This window comes from Panthera leo, chromosome D1 (assembly GCF_018350215.1).
Source record: "Panthera leo isolate Ple1 chromosome D1, P.leo_Ple1_pat1.1, whole genome shotgun sequence".
Classification (NCBI taxonomy): Eukaryota; Metazoa; Chordata; class Mammalia; order Carnivora; family Felidae; genus Panthera; species Panthera leo.
In genome coordinates, this window is record NC_056688.1 from 35,521,718 (window position 1) to 35,542,318 (window position 20,601).

Genomic DNA, 20,601 nt, shown 5'->3' on the forward strand with positions numbered 1-20,601 from the left:
CTCATGATATGCCTATATTAACTTTGATCACTCACATAAAAAAGATTCTAGTTTCTCTACTGTATTTCTATTATTTTATTTACTCTTGCAACTAATTAGCAATCTGTTGGGAGACACTTGGAACCATGCAAATATCCTTTTCCCCCTGACTCAGCCCCTTTATCAGTCTCTGAAAGCATTACATTTTTTAATAATATACATATTTATATAAGTGCCTTTCTTTTCTTTCTTTTTTTAAAAAAGTGTTAAGCTTTTTGTTGAACAGGTTACAGAAGAGGTTTACTCAAAAAGACCAAAGCCCATGTCATCATCAGACTCCTTGAATTCTTTTTTCTTTGCTTTTACTTTATTCTCAGTTGCAACAGCAGTGATGGAGGGTGCAGAAACTCCTGCTGGTGCAGCACCCACTGCTGGGGTGGGTCCACTTGCCCCTACATTGCAGATGAGGCTCCCTACATTGGCATTGGCCTAAGCCTTTGCAAACAAACCCAGTCAGAAAGTTTCAACATTTACATGTGCTGTTTTGTTTTGTTTTGTTTAATATAATTTATTGTCAAGTTAGCTAACATACAGTGTATACAGTGTGCTCTTGGTTTTGGGGGTATATTCCTGTGATTCATTACTTACATACAACACCCAGGGCTCATCCCAACAAGTGCCCTCCTCAATGTCCATCATCCATTTTGCCCTCTCCCCCAGCCCCGCCATCAACCCTCAGTTAATTCTCTGTATTTAAGAGTCTTTTATGGTTTTCCTCCCTCTCTGTTTGAAACTATTTTTTCCCCTTTCCTTCCCCCATGTCTTCTGTTAGCTTCTCAAGTTCCACATATGATTGAAAACATATGATATCTGTCTTTCTCCGACTGGCTTATTTCACTTAACCTAATACCCTCCAGTTCCATCCACATTGTTGCAGATGGAAGTATACCCGCTGTTTTAATAAGGGCATTGATCTTATTCTCTGAGACCAGCACCTCCTTGTCATGCAGGATGAATGCCAGGTAGATGCAGGCAAGCTCACAGACAGAAGCCACTAGGCAGACAGACAGAGGAGTGCTGACTGGTGTTTGTTACCAGATGAAATGAGGCCTCACCTCAATGGGGAAGGTATAAGTGCCTTTCTTAATAGAGTAACAGAATAATAGTTATGTTTAAACCTGAATAATATGCCTTACTCATTTTTGTACTTCAAGTAGGCTAATTTAGGTCCACTCCACTGGTCCATGATAGACATTCAATAAAGTATGTTTGAGAATAAATTAGCAGTTGTTCATTGGTATTAGTTAAATCAATGAAATTTAGCTTTGGTTTAATTACTTAAACCTTAATCACCGTTGATAATTGCCTTACAAGTAAAACAGCTACTACTAATGTTGCTTCTATAATTTGTCATTAATAATCAATTTATGTCACTTTTATGAGGTCATAATTATTATGGGTATAAAAAATCACTTTTACAATATTCATTATTAACATTTATTCTCTAGAATCATAGAGAGGCCATCTTTTTCACTTGCCAGCATGCTGTGCTCAAAAGCTCAGTCTCACATTGCTTCCTCCTCTCATCTCTACCATTTCAAATCCACATCTATTTCAAGACTCAGCACACATCAACTCTGCCATAAAGCCTTTATTTATTATTACAGTTCATTTTAATTTTACCCTTCTATATATTATAATGTCATATTCTGATAATAGTATGTACCAATTATTTTGCCCTAATTATAATCAAATTATACAAGGAAACTTTTTTCTATTTGATGGCATATACTGAAACAAATATATCCTTTAAAAATCCCATAGTGTTTTAAAAATTATTTTATTTAGAATATGTTTTATTTAATATGATATCTTAGTCCTCAGCAAATTATCAAAAGTTTAGTATTATATTAATGTATATAGAGCATTACAATAAATTAATTATGCAAAAATAAATTATTTTGGCATATCTTGACAAAAAAAGGTCTTTGCATGGTTATGGTTTATAAATAAATGATAAGGAATATTATAATTAATTAATAGTAATCATTATTTTTATTTATTTTTTAATGTTTATTTTTGAGAAAAAGAGAGAGCACAAGCAGATGAGGGGCAGAGAGAGGGAGACAGAGTCCAAAGCAGGCTCCACACTGTCAGTGCAAAGCCCAATATGGGGCTCAAACCCTTGCACTGTGAGATCATGACCTGAGCCAAAGTCGGAAGCTCAACAGACTGAGCCATCCAGGTGCCCCTACTTTTATTTTTCATAACAGATAAATAAGTGATTTTTAAAAATTGTGATTCAAAAGATAGTCCCTATAGACTCAGTTAATATTTGGATTAAAATAAAATCAGATGCATTATCTTCCAATCTACCTGTGTGAATCATGTTTCCATATGTTTGTTACTTAATAGAGTTAAGTCTTGTGAACAAATTACTGGGAAAATGGAAGAGTAGGATCACCCTAAGCTCACCTCCTTCTATGGATACAACTAGATAGGTAATCCAGTGTAGGTAACCCAGAAAATGACCCAAAGCCTGGCAGAACAAACCCTACGACTAAATATAGAGAAGAGGCCACATTAAAGAAGGAAGGAAAGGATAGAAACATGGTGGGTAGCTAAACCAAACCGTAGTCTGTCTGTGGGAGGGAGGTATCCACAAATGCAGGAAAGGGAGAGAAACAGACTTTCATACCAGTGAGCCTACATGTGGAAACACAAATTACCATAACATTTGGCTTTGAAAACCAAGGGGAGCTGATTTCATGAGTTCTAACAACCAGCAGGACTTAAAATCTGAAACTTTACAAATCATCAGGATCTGCTCTGGGATAGCTGGTGGGGACATAGGAAACTGAGTCCCTGCTCTTAAAAAGACACAACAACAAATAGCCCTCAGAGATACAACAATAGAAGCCACAGTTTGAAAAATGTCTAAGGCATACACATGAGGGAGAGTTATACTAATCTCAGAGCATGAGCTGGAAAGACAGAAATCCTTGGGAGACTCCTCCAGAAACAAGGGAGATGGAAAGTGTCATTTCCCACCCCTGCTCCAGCATAAACACATGGGAACCTGTGGAAACCAGTGCAGCACTCATGTTTGCTATCTGACTTGCTTATACATCCCCCCTGTTCCATGTACTATGGCAGATCTGCCCCCTCAAGTCAGACCCGCCTCGGTCCCAGTGCTGTGGGTTCCCCTGCCAAGAGGACAAGTGCAAATATTGCTAACACCATGTCTCCTGACCCACATATTTTTCATATATACACCTTCCAACCCATCTGGACTTGGTCTTACTTGCAAGAGTGGCAGATCCCCTCTTGCAGAGGTCCAGTGCACTAACCTTGCTAAAACATCCCCCTCCTGTGCATGTTGAGGATCTGCCGCCTCCAATACACTCTCAGACAGAGTCCATTCCAACCACAGCCACAAGCCTGGCAGTGTGCAAGCAGCTCCAACAGGGGCCAACACCACTTCATAGTGATTTCTGCCCCAGGAAAAGGGAAAGATAACCACATACAGAAGTCATATCGTGACCCCAGCAGTATGCAGGGGCATATAGCTGGTCAGATTACAGACCCTGGCCACCTACAAAATCTTCTTAGGGGAAAACATGGAGGAAACACCCTGCAGTTTGGTACAATTTCATCTCTGGCAAATGACTGGTCTGACTCAACTCAAGCCCAAGGCAGCCTCAGACTGGTTCACTATCACCATATGATCAAACACAGCCTCATCAGGCAAAGAGACCCACTTCAGATGATTCAACTGAAGGAAAATAGCAGCTCAACAATAACATCAGGGAAAGGCAACACATAGAGGAGACACCCTTGATGTAGCAGCTTCTGATAAATAGGGGACACTCCACTACAGTGCAATACAGGACCTCTTCTTCATAAGACCACTACTTTCAAGAGCAATAGACATAGCTGACTCTCCCAACATGTAGAAACAGACACAGAGAGTTAGACAAGATGAGGACACAGAGAAATATGTCCCAAATGAATGAACAAGACAAACTCACAGCAAGAGATGTAAGAAAAATGGAGGTAAGTGATACTCCTGATAGAGAATTTAAAGTAATAATCATTAAAGTACTCACAGAACTTGAGAAACGAGTGGAAGACATCAATGAGACCCTTAACAAAGAGAAAAAAATGGAGATGAAGAACATAATTAATTAGATTTTAAAAATATGGAAAAATAGCAGACTAGAGTCAGCAAAGAATACATGAGTGACCTGGAGGACAGAATAATGGAAAGTAAGCAAGCTGAGCAGATGAAGGAAAAAAATATATATGCAAAATGAGAGTACTTAGGGAACTCAGCAATAATATAAAGTGCAGTAACATTAGCATTATAGAGATCCCAGAAGAAGAAAAGAGAGAAAAGGGAGCAGAAAATTTATTTGAGAAATAATAGGTCCAGGAGGTAGAGAGTGCCCTCAAGAAAATCAACCCAAAGAAGCCCACACCAAGACACATAGTAATAAAAATGGTGAAAAGTAGTGATAAAGAGAGAATTTTAAAAGGGGAAAAAGAAAACAGTTTCACACAGGGAAATCCCAGCAGGCTGCCAATTGATTTCTCAGCAGAAACTTTGCACATCAGAAGTTTGTGGCATGATATATTCAAAGTTCTGAAAGAAAAAAAAAATCTGTAGTTTAGAATACTCAATTAAAAAAGTCTGTATTTCATAATAGAAGTGGAGATAAACAGTTTCCCAGACAAACAAAAGTTAAAAGATTTATGATTAATATACCAACCCTACAATACATGTTAAAGGAGACTCTTTGAGCAGAAAGGAATGACCATAATGAGTGAGAAAATTATGAAGCACAAAAGGAGTAAAATTATGTATATTATAAAAATCAGTCAAAGAATGCCAAAAACTGAACGATGTGAAGCATGAACTATATAACTAAATTGTGGGGTGTGGAAAGAGGAATTGTGGGGTGAGGAAAGAATGGAAGTGATCATCAGCTTCATGTAGAACTGCTACATACATAATTTTTTTAACGTTTATTTATTTTTGAGAGAGAGAGAGAGAGAGAGCAAGAAGGGGAGGGGCAGAGAGAGAGGGAGACACAGAATCTGAAGCAGGCTTCAGGCTCTGAGCAGTCAGCATAGAGCCCGACACAGGGTTCAAACCCATGGACCGTGAGATCATGACCTGAGCCCAAGTTGGCTGCCTAAACAACTGAGCTACCCAGGTGTCCCTAGAACTGCTATATACATAAGATGTTATATATAAATCTAATGGTAACCATGAATCAAATACAGTAATAGACATGCAAAAAATAAAGAGAAAGTATTCCAAGTATACTATTAAAGAAAGCCAACTTATTGTGAGATAAGTAAGCAAGGGAAGAAAACAAAAACAACTATAAAACTAATTATATATATATATATATATATATATATATATATGAACATATATCCATATATTATGGTAGCATCTGAAGTGTCCATTGATAGATGAATGGGGAAAAATGAGGTATAAGTATAAATATATGTATACATGTATACATATATTTATACTTATACCTCATTTTCCCCGTATATATATATACGTATATATATATATCACCTTTTTTTTCCCATTCATCTATCAATGGACACTTCAGATGCTACCATAATTTAGCTATTTAAAAAGTGTTATAATAAACATAGGGATGCACAAATATTTTCAAATTACTTTTTTTTAATTCCTTGGGTAAACACCCAGTAATGGAACTACTGGGTCATATAGTAGTTCGATTTTTAACTTTTTGAGGAACCTCCATAGTGTTTTTCAAAGAAGCTGCACCAGTATGCATTCCCATCCATGGTGCATGAGGGTTAGTTTTTCTTCACATCCTCACGAGCACATGTTGTTTCTTGTGTTTTTGATTTTAGCAATTCTGACAGGTATGAGGTGATACCTCATTATAGTTTTGATTTACATTTTCCTGATGCTAAGTGATGTTGAGCCTATTTGCATATGTCTGTTGGCCATCTATATGTCTTTGGAGTCATGTCTTCTGCCCATTTTGTAATTGGATTTTCAGGTTTTGTTTTGTTTTGTTTTTTGATGTTGAATTGTAGAAATTCTTTATATATTTTGGATACTAACCCTTTATCAAATATGTTATTAACAAATATCTTCTTCCATTTAGTAGGTTGTCTTTTAGTTTTGTTGATAGTTTCATTTGCTGTGTAGAAGCTTTTTATCTTGATGTATTCTAACAGTTTATTTTTGCTTTTGTTTCCCTTGCTTTAGGAAACATGTCTAGAAAAATGTTGCTACAACTGATGTCATAGAAAATACTGCTCTCTTGTAGGATTTTTATGGTTGTAGACTCATATTTGAGTATTTAATCAATTTTGAGTTTATTTTTTATATGGTGTAAGAAAGTGGTTCAGTTTCATTCTTTTGTATGTAGCTGTCCAGTTTTGCCAACACCATTTGTTGGTCTTTTTCTCATTGGATATTCTTTCCTCCTTTGTCAAAAATTAATTGACAATATAATCTTGGGTTCATTTCTGAGTTTTCTATTATGTTCTATTGGTGTGTCATGTGTGTGTGTGTGTGTGTGTGTGTGTGTGTGTGTGTGCGTGTGTGTGTGTGTGTGTGTGTGTGCCAGTACTATGCTATTTTGATTAGTACAGCTTTGTAATATAACTTGAAGTTTGGAATTGTGATTCCTCCAGGTTTGCTCTTCTTTTTCAAGGTTGCTTTTGTTCTCTGGGGTCTTTTGTGGTTTCATAAAAAAATTATGGTTGTTTGTTCTAGCTCTAAAAAAATGCTGTTGGCATTTTGATAGGGATTGTATTATAGTATAGACATTTTAACAATACTGGTTCTTCCAATCCATGAGATTGGAATGTCTTTCCATTTCTTTGCGTCTTCTTCAGTCTCTTTCATCAGTGTTTTAGTGTCCACAATACAAGTCTTTCACCTCTTTGGTTAGGTTTATTCCTAGGTATCTTATGGATTTTGGTGCAATTGTAAATGGGATTGATTCTTTAATTTATCTTTCTTCTACATTATTATTAGTGTATAGAAATGCAACAGATTTCTATACACTGATTTTTTATCTTTTGATTTTACCAAATTCATGTATCAGTTCTAGAAAATTTTTGGTGGAGTCTTTTGGGTTTTCTATATAGAGTATCATGTCATATACAAGTAGCAGAAGTTTTACTCCTTCATTGCTAATTTGGAGACCTTTTATTTCTTTTTGTTTTCTGATTCCTGTAGCTAGGACTTCTAGTACTATGTTAAATAACAATGGTGAGAGTGGACAGCCCTATCTTGTTCCAGAAAAAGCTCTCAATTTTTCTCCACTAAGGATATTAGCTATAAGATTTTCGTATATATGACGTTAACATATTTTCCCTGTATCCTTACTTTGTTGAGGGTTTTTATTACGAATGGATGTTGTACTTTGTAAAATGTAGATGACAGGTTTAATAAGTAGATTAATGTACATACAAGATTTGTCTTTGGAGGACACAAGATGAGTAGATTTCTGCACCCACCCACCAGAATCTCAAAATTTTACATAGAGGACTTACAGAGGTTCAATCACATAGAGTTCAGTTGGTTTCACCAGTATATTACTCTCTCAAGGTTGCCTACTTGAAGTGACTCTGGCTATGGGAACTGTGGATAGAACGTGCATTCCTAGGACAGGGCAGCAGTTAAGGTATCTCTGCTTAGGTACATTTCTGTCCAGCTTCTGGGTCAATTGGCAATCACATACTCTCAATGACCTCCCTGACACTTTACCTCTCTTGACTGCTGTTACAATCTTACATGTCCCCTATCTGTAAAATGCCCTGAGAAGTCATCAAGAGGTGTTATTAGCATGGAGGTTATTCATTTGGTGGCTAGCTGACTGCACTGGAGGCAGATGCCACAGCAACAATACAAGCACATGCGAGGAAAAGCCCAGATTAAGATGATTCCCAAAACAAGTAACAATTTTTTCCACCAAGAGTCCCCATGATCCAACCGGCAGTCATGTCGTCTTGATGACCTCTCTTCCCACAATAAAGAGATAGAAAGACACAGAGCTTCTGATTTTCAGGTATGAAAATATTTAACTTCACTAAATATTTCCAAATTGGTTATATACAGAGATCTCTCATATATGGTTTTTGAGAGCCCCTTGTTCACCATACCTTCACTGGTATTTGACAGTTTTAGTGAAGTCACACTTTTCTCAGACCTCTTATTTTTCCATGTGAAGGTATTTCAGTTACATTAACTATCATTTTCACTGGAGAACCTGAATGCTGGAGAAGCCAGTGACCATGCCCAGTGATTTCTCCTCTTGTCAGATCTGTGTGTTTGCAGAGAAGGTAAATTCTGATCTTTCAATATTATATAAAAAATGTGGTAGAACAGGCTCTGACCCTTTGCATGTGGCCTGTCTTTGATCAGTGCTGCCTCTGACTAGATGGGCACGATTATCAAATTTAGTGTGTTGCTAAGCCCATTTGCCTGCATGCTCAAGCCATGGCTTTCATTTAAGCCTTTAGCAGTGGTGTAGCTGAATACTTGAAATCTATTATTTGATTTCTTGCTTAGACTTCAGGTAAGGAAGAAAAAAAATAAATCAATCTCTTAAAACTGCAACAAGCATTATAACAATTTCAATATTTAGTTAAGCTCACTTCATTTTAATTTGCATCCCTGATTATTGGTAAGATTGAGTAAAATTTTGTGTTTATTTAACATTTGTATTGTTTTTCCCCAAAATGGTCTGTTCAGATGTTTTATCCAATGAAAACAAAATGTGCAGATACAGTGACAACAGTTTCAGAAATTTTCTCATTTTTATAATGTTCAAATCTAAGACAAACCTGAATTAAGTTGTTGAATATTAAGGCAAGAGAATACTTTTGTTTATGCGATCAAAACAAACTAAAGAAATTAAATACAAAAGGTAAAAATGAGCTGTTCCTAAAATTTTCATAGCAGTATTCAATATCAGAAAATAATATTTATAGAGTTCCAAGTTGAAAATATACCAAGATATCCAAAGGATATTCTATCCGGTTATTTAAGCATAACTGCAACAGGCAAAAATTTTCAAACATGAAAAAATTTAGATATACGATGCATGAGATACTGTTGAAATTTTTAAGATGTGAATCAAAATAATTTAAGGATAGCAAAATCACCGTACAAGAACTAGTGATTAGCATAGACAGTTTTTAAGTCGATGAATGCCAAGCAATTTCACTACTTATATGGTTACAGAATAACCTATGTAATAATTAAAACAATAGTTAACTATTTCATAGGACTTACTTTGTGAGGCAGATATAGTACTGTTATTCCCATTCAATGCATAGAAACACTGAAGAAAAGTTAAATGAGTTGATTACATTAACAAAGTTATAAGTGACTAACTTGTAATTCGATCTGGGAGGTCTGACTTCAGGGTCCATGTTATTAATTATGTTATATAAAACAGAAAGTAAAGTATAACCTTAGATAGAGAAATAATTCAACTATTAAAACAATACCCAGCAATAGTAAAGATGAAAGAAATCCAAATCTATTATAATCAGTAACAATAAATGTTGACACTTCTAAAAAAAAAAAAAAGTTAAAATAAATGAATTGCATTCTTAGGTGTGTTTTTCATAAACTTTTTTTCTTAATCATGCTGTCATCTCTTCAGAAATTGTCTTTCATGGTGAAAATTACTTATCTGAAGTATAGAAATTCAATTTTAATTCAGTTGTGTTTGTTTTCTTTACAATACAGAAATAATTAATTATACATAGTAGTTTTTAATAAAACATCATCCCTAGTGCACTTTTTATTTTCATAGGCAATATGTATCTTTTTACCCAGCATATGAATAGTAAGATGTCAGACAATGAGTAATGCACTAAGTTTAATGATGGTCTGGGTGGAGAAATCCAAGGTATTTATTGTCCTTTTTTCTTGAGTTTTATATGATAAATTATTTTTGATGAACTTGTGACATCTTTTATTTGTTCAAACTTTCTAAATTACATTTATTACTGGTACATTATAGTCATAACTTTTATCTATGTATGTATCTACATCTTTACCCTGCATTGCTATATTTAAAAATCTTTTCCTGATTAGTTACCCATTGCTAGCTCATCCACTTAGCCCTTAACCACTCTATATACATATGTGCATTTGAATTTTTATTTCAAAGTTAACATTCTACATTATATGCATTTAGTTTCCTCAACTTGTTTGCATATTACTGAAACTACTCAAATGTTCTACTTTGAAAAACATAAAAATTTTCTCATAATTATCAATGATAACAAACAAGATAAAAATTCCATTAAGAAGTTTTATTCAATGTAAAAATGTTTAAAATAGTTTATCTATTTATTTAAAATTATTCTAAATGTTTTTATTTATTTTTGAGAGGCAGAGAGAGAGACAGAGCATGAGCAGGGGAGGGGTATAGAGAGAGGGAGGCATAGAATTTGAAGCAGGCTCCAGTGTCTGAACAGCACAGGGCCCAACATGGCACTCAAACTTGTGAACCATGAGATCATGACCTAGGCCAAAGTCAGACATTGAACTGACTGAGCCACCCAGGTGCCCCTTAAGTAGTTTACTTTTAAGATATCACAATCTTGTTACTTTCTGTGAGCCTCTCAAATGTTAAACAAGTATGTTGATAAAGTTCTTCAAATATTTTTATTAGAATCATAAGCATCTTTACACTGCACATTAAGTTGTCTTCTCTAAATTAAGATTTATTAAGCACTGATTATGTGCCAAAAATCATGCTAAGTGCTTTATACATATCACTCAATTAATTCCTCATAGCAATTATATTAAGTAAATATTATGGCTTCATTTTATAAGGGAGACTAAAGGATAATTAATAAGTAACTTGCCTAAATTTATAAGATAGACACAATATATTGGAATCTAGGTCTGATTCCAGAGTTTGTATTCTTAACTTGTGCAATATATTCATTCATAATTTTTTTTGAATTTTTTCCATGTTTTAGTTTCACAAAAACATTAATGAAAGACAGCCTGGGAAGCTTTTAATCTCTTAAGAGATGTTTGGAGCTTCTGGAGAGTTCTCAGTTATGGTAGACTGCATGTTTGTGGGTATGGAAAAGAGGAATGAGAATTAATGTAAAAGTACGCTATGTTAGAATTGAGGGAAAGGTTGTAAGAGATGGTTATCCAGGGGCGTGTGAGTGACTCAGTTGGTTAAGCATCTGACTCTTGATTTTGGCTCAAGTCATGATCTCGTGGTTCCTGAGTTTGTGCCCCACATTGGGCTATGTGCACTGACAGTGTGGAGCCTGTTTGTGATTCTCTCTCTCTCTCTCTCTCTCTCTCTCTCTCTCTCCTCTCTCTCTGCCTTCTCTCTAAATAAATAAATAAATAAATAAATTTATTTTAAAAAATGGTTATCTGTGTATGAGGGCATAGCTGTCCTTGAAAGTTAAGGTAAAACTGAAAATTTAATCTTAAAAAGTAATCAGTGAAGAGTTTCACAAAATAAAACAAGTAGTATATTCTGAAAATAAAAACATTTTAAAAATTTGACACTTGTTTTCTTAGCATTGGTTATAGTCTGAGTGTGATGGATCAGAGGAGAGAGCACATGGTGAGTGACAACACCCACAACTATTGTGGTGATCAATTCTTAAAGCTATAATTAATCTACTGCTATTTTGTGGCACAAAAGACAGTTTTAGCCAGGAGGAATATGCTAACTGATAGGTAATTTTTAAAAAAATGTACATTGCAGAATAATTGCCCCTTATGCCTTAGGTGACATAATGAGGCATTAGTCTAAAAAACATTTTTATTCCCTAAGAATTGCATGAACATTTGTGCAAATGAATTTGATGATACCTAATTGGTATTATAGTATTAACTTTGTAAATAAGCATATGGGAATTAGTCAGTTTTATCCTGTTCATAATTGACATGAGTAGAATATTTCTAGAGTCAATTAAAAAACATTCAAAGTTTACTATTCCTATTTTGTTCTCTAGAGAGTTTCTGTTCATATAACATCAATCATCAATTATCAATATTGTGGTGCATATATTTAAATATATCTGCCTATTTAAAGGGCATTTGAAAAATGTCTTTTTTTTTTTATTTTTTTTTTTAACGTTTTTATTCATTTTTGAGACAGAGAGAGACAGAGCATGAATGGGGGAGGGTCAGAGAGAGGGAGACACAGAATCTGAAACAGGCTCCAGGCTCTGAGCTGTCAGCACAGGGGCCCGATGCGGGGCTCGAACTCACGGACTGGGAGATCGTGACCTGAGCCGAAGTCGGCGCTCAACCGACTGAGCCACCCAGGCGCCCCGAAAAATGTCTTTATATTTTATAATTCCCTGGTGTCTTATTTTTGTAAAGAAAGTTACACAGAAAGCTGGGTCTAACACTGAATTCATAGAGCAGTTTCTGAAAATTTGCCAACTTAATCTGAATTTTGTGTATTTCAAAATGTCCATTTATTTGGTGGCATTTAATTAAGGAGAGATATTAAATTGTGGAAATTAATGTTGTACTGTCTGTTACTAATTCAACTTTTATGGTAACTATCATAAAGTTTTCTAACAGGTTGCATATAGAAACTACTCATTGATAAAAATGAGTACTACTTTTATCACTCTCTTAGCAAGTCTAAAAGTTAAGAATTTCTTTAGAGAATACAACTACTTCAGCAACTGTCTTTATGGCTACCATTAGCATATTAAACTTATGTAATTGTTATCTATAATCAGATGGAAAGGATACTTGCACTAGAGACAGTGTGATGATAAGAGTTTACTATAAAAACTGAATTTATTCCTCATATTTTAGTTTGGTCTTGTAAGTAAAATGTGAACACATGTACTAGATAATTTCTATTATTTCTATTATTTAAGTACATGAAATATGTGTAGAGAGAATGCATAAGAAGTTATACATAGATTACCTTAAGCAGAAAGAAATATGTATATCAATATATATATATATTTACCTTAAAAATATAATTCTCTATTTTTCATTTTGTTGATTCACTGCATCATATCAATTGATTTGCAAATATTGAACCATCCTCTTATTCTGAAAGAAATCCAATTCATCGCGGTGAATAATCATTTTCTTGTATTGTTGAATTCAGTTTGCTAATGTTTTATTGACGATTTTTGCATCTAGGGATATTGAGCTATTCTCTTTTTTTCTGGTGTCTGGTTTTGGTATCAGGGTAATGCTGGCCTTGTTGAACATATTTGGAAGCTTTCTTTCCTCCTTTATTTTTTGAAATAGTTTGAGAAGAGTAGATATTAAATAGATACTTTAATTGTTAAAATTCACCTGTGAATCTGTCTGGTCTTGGAATTTTATGTTTTGGTAGTTATTTGATTACTGATTCAATTTTGTTACTAGTAATTTGTATATTCATCTTTTTATTTCTTCCTGATTCAGTTTTGGAAGACTGTATTTTATAAGAATTTATCTGTTTCTTCTAGGTTGTCCAATTTTCTGACATATTATTTTTCACAATATTTTCTTATCCTTTAAATTTCTGTATTGCCCATTATTTTACCATTTCTCTTTTATTTCTGACTTTATTTATTTGAGTCCTTTCTCTCTCTCTCTCTCTGTTTTTAATGAGTCTAGCTAAGAGTTTATAAATTGTGTTTATATTTTCAAAGAACAAGTTCCTGAATTTTTCATTGATTGTTTTCCTTTTTTCATTTCTTTCTTTCTGCCTTTCTTTCTTTTCTTTCTTTCTTTCTTTCTTTCTTTTCCTTTTTCTTTTTCTTTTCTTTCTTTCTCTATGCCATTTACTTCTTCTGTGATCTTTATTATTCCCTAAATTCTATTCTCCTTGCCCTTTATTTACTTTTCTTTTTCTAGGTCCTTTAGGTGTAAGATTAGATTGTTTATTTGAGCTTTTTCTTGTTTATTGAGGTAAGCTTATATTGCTACATATTTCCCTCTAAGAACTGCTTTCACTGCATCCCAAAGACTTTAGACTATTATTTTCATTTTCATTTGTGTCCATGTATTTTTCTATTACCTTTTTTATTTCTTTCTTGACCGATGGATTGTGTAGTAACATGTTGTTTAGCCTCCATGTGTTTTGTTTTTGAGTTTGTTTATTTATTTATTAATGATTAATCATGAGCTGTAAGTTTAATTTATGTTCAGAGTAAAAGCTATAACAAAATTAGCTTGTTTATGGCCAACCACATATTGGGTTATAATACAGATCTGTGCTAAAATCTCAGTTTAATTTCTGTGCAGAAGGTTCTCAGTAATTGTTTTCTTTTTTTTTGTTTTGTTTTGTTTAATTTATTTTTTAAATTTACATCTAAGTTAGTTAGCATATAGTGTGACAATGATTTTAGGAGTAGATTCCTAATGCCCCTTACCCATTTATCCTCCACCCCCTCCACAACCCCTCCAGTAACCGTCAGCTTATTCTTCACATTTAAGTCTCTTATGTTTTTGTCCCTCTCCCTGTTTTTATACACTTTTTGCTTCCCTTCCCTTATGTTTATCTGTTTTGTGTCTTAAAGTCCTCATATGAGTGAAGTTATTTGATATTTGTCTTTCTTTGACTGACTAATTTTGCTTAGCATAAGACCCTCTAGTTCCATCCACGTAGTTGCAAATGGCAAGATTTCATTCTTTTTGGTTGCTGAGTTATACTCCATTGTATATGTTTACCACATCTTCTTTCTCTATTCATCCATCAATGGACATTTGGGCTCTTTCTATACTTTAGCTATTGCTGATAGTGCTGCTATAAACATTGGGGTGCAAATGCCCCTTTGAAACAGCATCCTTGTGTCCCTTGGATAAATACCTAGTAGTGCAATTGCTGGGGGATATGGTAGTTCTATTTTTAATTTTTTTGAGGAATCTCCATACTGTTTTCCAGAGTGGCTGCACCAGTTTGCATTACCATCAGCAGTACAAAAGAGATCCTGTTTCTCCACACCCTCACCAACATTGGTTGTTGCCTGAGTTGTTAATGTTAGCCATTCTAACAGGTTTGAGGTGGTATCTCATTGTGGTGTTGATTTGTATTTCCCGGATAATGAACGATGTTAAACATTTTTTCATGTGTAGGTTGGCCATCTGGATGTCCTCTTTGGAGAAGTGTCTATTCATGTCTTTTGCCAATTTCTTCACTGGATTATTTGGTTTTTGGGTGCTGAGTTTGATAAGTTCTTTATAGATTTTGGATAGTAACCCTATATCTCATATGTCATTTGCAAATATCTTCTCCCATTCTGTCGGTTGACTTTTAGTTTTGCTGATTGTCTCCTTCGCTGTGCAGAAGCTTTTTATTTTGATAAGGTCCCAGTAGTTCATTTTTGCTTTTGTTTCCCTTGCCTCTGGAGACGTGTTGAGTAAGAAGTTGCTGCGGCCAAGATCAAAGAGGTTTTTGCCTGCTTTCTCCTGGAGGATTTTGATGGTTTCCTGTTTTACATTGAGGTCTTTCATCCCTTTTCATTTTGTTTTTGTGTGTGGTGTAAGAAAATGGTCCATTTTCAGGTTCATTTTCTGCATGTTCCTATCCAGTTTTCCCAGCACCACTTGTTGAAGAGACTGTCTTTATTCCATTGGATATTCTTTCCTGCTTTGTCAAAGATAAGTTGGCCATACGTTTGTGGGTCCATAGCTGGGTTCTCTATTCTGTTCCATTGATATGAGCGTCTGTTCTTATGCCAGTACCATACTGTCTTAATGATTACAGCTTTGCATTACAGCTTAAAGTCTGGGATTGTGATGTGTCCTGCCTTGTTTTCATTTTCAAGATTGCTTTGGCTACTCAGGGTCTTTTCTGGTTCCATACAAATTTTAGGATTGTTTTTTCTAGCTCTGTGAAGGATGCTGGTGTTGTTTTGATAGGGATTGCATTGAATATGTAGATTGCTTTGGGTAGTATTGACATTTTAACAATGTTTGTTCTTCCAATCCAGGAGCATGGAAGATTTCTTTTTGTATCTTCTTCAATTTCTCTCATAGCTTTCTATAGTTTTCAGGGTATAGATTTTTCACCTCTTTGGCTAGATTTATTCATAGGTAATTTATGGTTTTTTGTGCAATTGTAAATGGGATTGATTTCTTGATTTCTTTTTCTGTCACTACATTCTTGGTGTATAGGAATGCAACTGATTTCTGTGCATTGATTTTATATCCTGCAACTTTGTTGAATTGATGGATCAGTTCTAAAAGTTTTTTGGTGGAACCTTTTGAGTTTTGCATATAGAGAATCATGTCATCTGTGAGGAGTGAAAGTTTCACCTCCTCCTGGCTGATTTGGATGCCTTTTATTTCTTTGTGTTGTCTGATTGCTGAGGCTAAGACTTCCAATACTATGTTGAATAACAGTGGTGAAAGTGGTCATCCTTGTTTTGTTCCTGACCTTAGGGGGGAAGCTCTTAGTTTTCCTCATTGAGGATGATATTAACATTAGGCCTTTCATATATGGCTTTTATGACTTTTCTTGAGAGTTTTTTTTTTTTTATCAAAAAAGGATGCTGTATTTTGTCACATGCTTTCTCTGCATCTATTGAGAAGATATTGTGGTTGTTGTCCTTTCTTTTATTGATGTGATGTATCACATCAGTTGTTTTGTCGATATTGAACTAGCCCTGCATCTCAGGTCTAAATCCCACTTGGTCGTGGTGAATAATTTTTTTAATGTATTATTAGATCCAGTTGACTATTACCTTGTGGAGGATTTTTGCATCCATGTTCATCAAGGAAATTGGTCTATAGTTCTCTTTTTTAGTGGGGATTTTGTCTTGTTTTGGAATCAAGGTAATGCTGGCTTCATAAAAAGAGTTTGGAAGTTTTCCTTCCATTTCTATTTTTTGGAACAGCTTCAAGAGAATAGGTGTTAACTCTTCCTTAAGTGTTTGGTAGAATTCCCCTGGAAAGCCATCTGGCCCTAGACTCTTGTTTTTTAGGAGATTTTTGATTACTAATTCAATTTCTTCACTTGTGACGGGTCTGTTCAAATTTTCTATTTTTTCCTGTTTCAATTGTGGTAGTTTATATGTTTCTAGAAAATTGTCCATTTCTTCCATATTGCCCATTTTATTGACATATTATTGCTCATAATATTCTCTTATTATTATTTTTATTTATGCTTTGTTGTTTGTGATTTCATTCTTGATTTTATTTATTTGGGTTCTTTTCTTTTTCCTTGTGATTAAACTGGCTATTGGCTTTTCAGTTTTGTTAATTCTTTCAAGGAACCAGCTTCTGGTTTTATTGATCTGTTCTACTGTTTTTTGTTGTTGTCGTTTTGTTTTGTTTTTTGTTTGTTTGTTTGTTTTGATAGCATTGATTTCTGCTCTGATCTTTATTATTTCCTGTCTTCTTCTGGTTTTGGGTTTGAGGTTTTTTTCTTATTATTGTTTTTAATTTTTTTTTTTAATGTTGGGCCAGGGGAGGGGCAGAGAGAGAGGGAGACACAGAATCTGAAGCAGGATCCAGGCTCTGAGTTGTCAGCACAGAGCTGTATTCAGGGCCTGAACTCACAAACTATGAAATTATGACTTGAGCTGAAGTCAGATGCTTAACTGACTGAGCTACCCAGGTGTCCCTTATTACTGATTTTTAGTTTCATGTTGTTCTGGTTGGTAAGATGCATTTCTAAAAATAAAATTATTTATGCTTAAATTTCAGAATATGGACACGTTATCTTAAATCAAGAGTATTCACCCCTGGAGAGTGTCTTTTTATCCATTCAGTGACTGCAAAGGTGTATTTAGTATTTATTACTAACAAGCATTCTTATGTTTTAAGATGCAGATATAATAAGATTTCTTTACTAATCATGTCCAATTCCATGAAGTGAGAGAGAAAAATTAAAAGACAATTACTATGTAGTTCTCTCAAAAGGGAAACCAATGGGACACCTGTGTGGCTCAGTCAGTTGAATGTCTGACTCTTGATATTGTATCAGGTTATGATCTCAAGATCATGGGATTGATTGCCATATTGGACTCCACACTGAGCGTGGAGACTAAGATTCTCTTTCTATCTCCTGGGTAACCTGGGTGGCTCAGTTGGTTAAGTGTTCAACTCTTGGTGTCAGCTCAAGCCATGATCTTATGGTTCGAGAGTTTGAGCCCTGTTTTTGGCTCTGCACTGACCATGTGAAGCCTGATTGGATTCTCTCTCCTTCTGTCTCTGCCCGTCTCCTGCTTGAGCTGTCTCTCTTTCAAAATAAATAAATAAACATTAAACCAAATATTCCTTATCTCTCTCTGCCCCTTGCCCCCGCTGGTGTTTTCTCTCTTTTTCTCCAAAATAAAATTTTAAAAAGGTAACCAAGAGTCATTTTGGATAATTCAAAAAGTGCTTAAAGCCCATCCTGGTGAATTTGGTAAGCTCTCAAGAGTCAGACCTGAATTTCAATATATTTTGTTTTAGTAATTATATACATTCAGATAAATTTACCTACTGAATATGTCTTGATTTTTGTGTAAAATGGAATAGTTATAATGATTATGTAATATAGTTGATACCATAGATAAATAAATAAATGACCACTTTCAATGGCCCTGAGCACATAGCCAGGGCTTAATAAACCTTATTTATGTCCTACTATTAATCATTATAAAATTTTTAAAATTATCTCTCTCTTTATCCTTCCCTTCTTTCTCTCCTTGCTATTCTTACACACACATTCACACACACACAGAAAATCTTTCATACAACATCCATTCTCCATCCTAAATCTTGACTGCCTTATTTCTTGTACTAGTTTACTCTTTACCTGTATTTTAACAAAGAGCTATTGAACAAAATTCTCTCCTGTACAGCCTGGCATGATAAGGTTTACATCAGAATAATAGCAGATGCTAGATCACTAAACTTAACCTTGGATGAAAGGCGATGAGGAGAGAAAAGTTAGCGGTAGGGAAATGGAATGAGAACAGGGGAAGGATCCAAGTTTGAAATCTTTAATGTAGAATGTCAACAATTCTATGATCTCTTTTTCTTTGCCCAGTAGTCCTTAGAAAACAAACCTTCATTACTCAAGTTATCACCTGAGTCAAAAGAGAAGGGATAATTTATAAAAGATAGGAGAGTCCCTGCTTCCATCAAATTCCTTTTCCCTCCTATAAAGCAGTAACAGGTTACTGCAGTGGCTGTGTCAGGTGTAATAAGGATTTTGGACAACAGAAATGCCTCCTGGACTCTTGAATATTCTCCTATTCTTAAAATTGCAATTATAGGCACATAGCCTTACTTCTATTTTTGAAAGCTTAAACTCATATGTTTTCTTCTAAATGTATCAAAGATCTCTAAGATCTCGGATGCTTACTTTTTTACTTCAAATAATGTTAAAAATAAAAGAATGCATAAAACTATGAGGGAAAATGACTAACTTAATTGAAAATGAATAGAAAATGTAATAATAAATGTATTAAGACTTTAAAATTTTACCTTGGACAAGTCCTGTTGATGTTTAGAGATCTATGCTGATGTTTATGGATCTACAGACTGCCAAAGTAAAATGCATAGAAGAATATTCCATGTCTTGTTGAATATGAACAAAACATTTTAACAGAAACCTCAATGATGACTAAGCCACTTCATCCAAAGGTAGGGATTACATAGTCTCCTTGATTAATTCTAAAAAGAAAAGTGACAGAGATCAGTAATTAAATACAGAATATAATCAATGAATAAAACTATTCAAATTATTCAGTTCCCAAATTCCTTTTTTCTCTTAACAATATTTATTTTTCTCTCTGGAAATCAGAGAAATATATATTTATCTAGATAAAAGCAACTACTTACCATTTTTGCTTTACCAATATACATGAAACTCTTCTTAATCCACCCACAGAGACAATATCTAAGTCCCTGAAATAACCCATTTTTAAACTCCTTGATGAAGTCAATGAACGAATATCTTAGAGGACTATGCATTCCATAATATATTCTGAACACCACACCAAGCAATTCTAAGCTTTAATTTATACACTAAAAGGGTATGAGTAGACACATATTTATTTTGATTATTTAGCTGAATTATGATAGCACCACATATAAAATCATATCATCCACAGTAGTCACAGCATTTTTATCTGTAGCATATAAAACATGACTCTATTTTAAGTTAGGATTCATAGCATTTAGAGAGAACAGTGCTTGCTTCGGAAGCACATATACTAAAATTGGAACGATGCAGAGATTAGCATGGCTCCTGTGCAAGGATGACATGCAAATTCATGAAGCATTCCATATTTTTCTGTGGATCCTGAGAAACTCAACAGAAGACCGGGGGTGGGGGGAGGAGAAGGGGGGGAAAATTACAGAGAGTGAAGGAAGCAAACCATAAGAGACTCTTAAATACTGAGAATAAACTGAGGGTTGATGGGGGGTGGGAGGGAGGGGAAAGTGGATGATGGGCATTGAGGAGGGTACCTGTTAGGATGAGCACTGGGTGTTGTATGGAAACCAATTTGACAATAAATTTCATATTTAAAAAAATAGAGATAACAGAAAATGGTAAATTGGATAAATCACTGGGGAGGTGGAGATATATAACACTGTCCAATTAAGTACTTACAATTCTTAAAGAGCTGAAAAAATATCTGCTA

The 20,601-nt window shown here is 34.6% G+C and overlaps 1 protein-coding gene and 1 non-coding gene across 2 annotated transcripts; one reads left to right on the top strand and one right to left on the bottom strand.

Annotated features, from left to right (window-relative positions):
* Window positions 1-279: 279 nt before the first annotated feature.
* LOC122201166 (60S acidic ribosomal protein P1-like) lies at window positions 280-7,995 on the bottom strand. The gene is made up of 3 exons (XM_042907111.1): window positions 7,986-7,995; window positions 969-1,033; window positions 280-468 (listed from the first exon to the last, which is right to left on the bottom strand). Exons 1-3 carry the CDS (start codon window positions 7,993-7,995, stop codon window positions 280-282), a joined length of 264 nt encoding a protein of 87 aa, XP_042763045.1.
* Window positions 7,996-20,145: 12,150 nt separating this feature from the next.
* On the top strand, window positions 20,146-20,249 carry LOC122201471. Its single transcript, XR_006194183.1, has one exon. It is a non-coding gene; the product is annotated as a U6 spliceosomal RNA (small nuclear RNA).
* Window positions 20,250-20,601: the final 352 nt, after the last annotated feature.

What these genes read in the sequence shown, in the direction of transcription:
- LOC122201166 (XM_042907111.1), bottom strand. An exon ending in TGCATGACAAGGAGGTGCTG is followed by an intron (nt 469 to 968) that starts GTCTCAGAGAAT and finishes GCAAAGGCTTAG; the next exon opens with GCCAATGCCAATGTAGGGAG.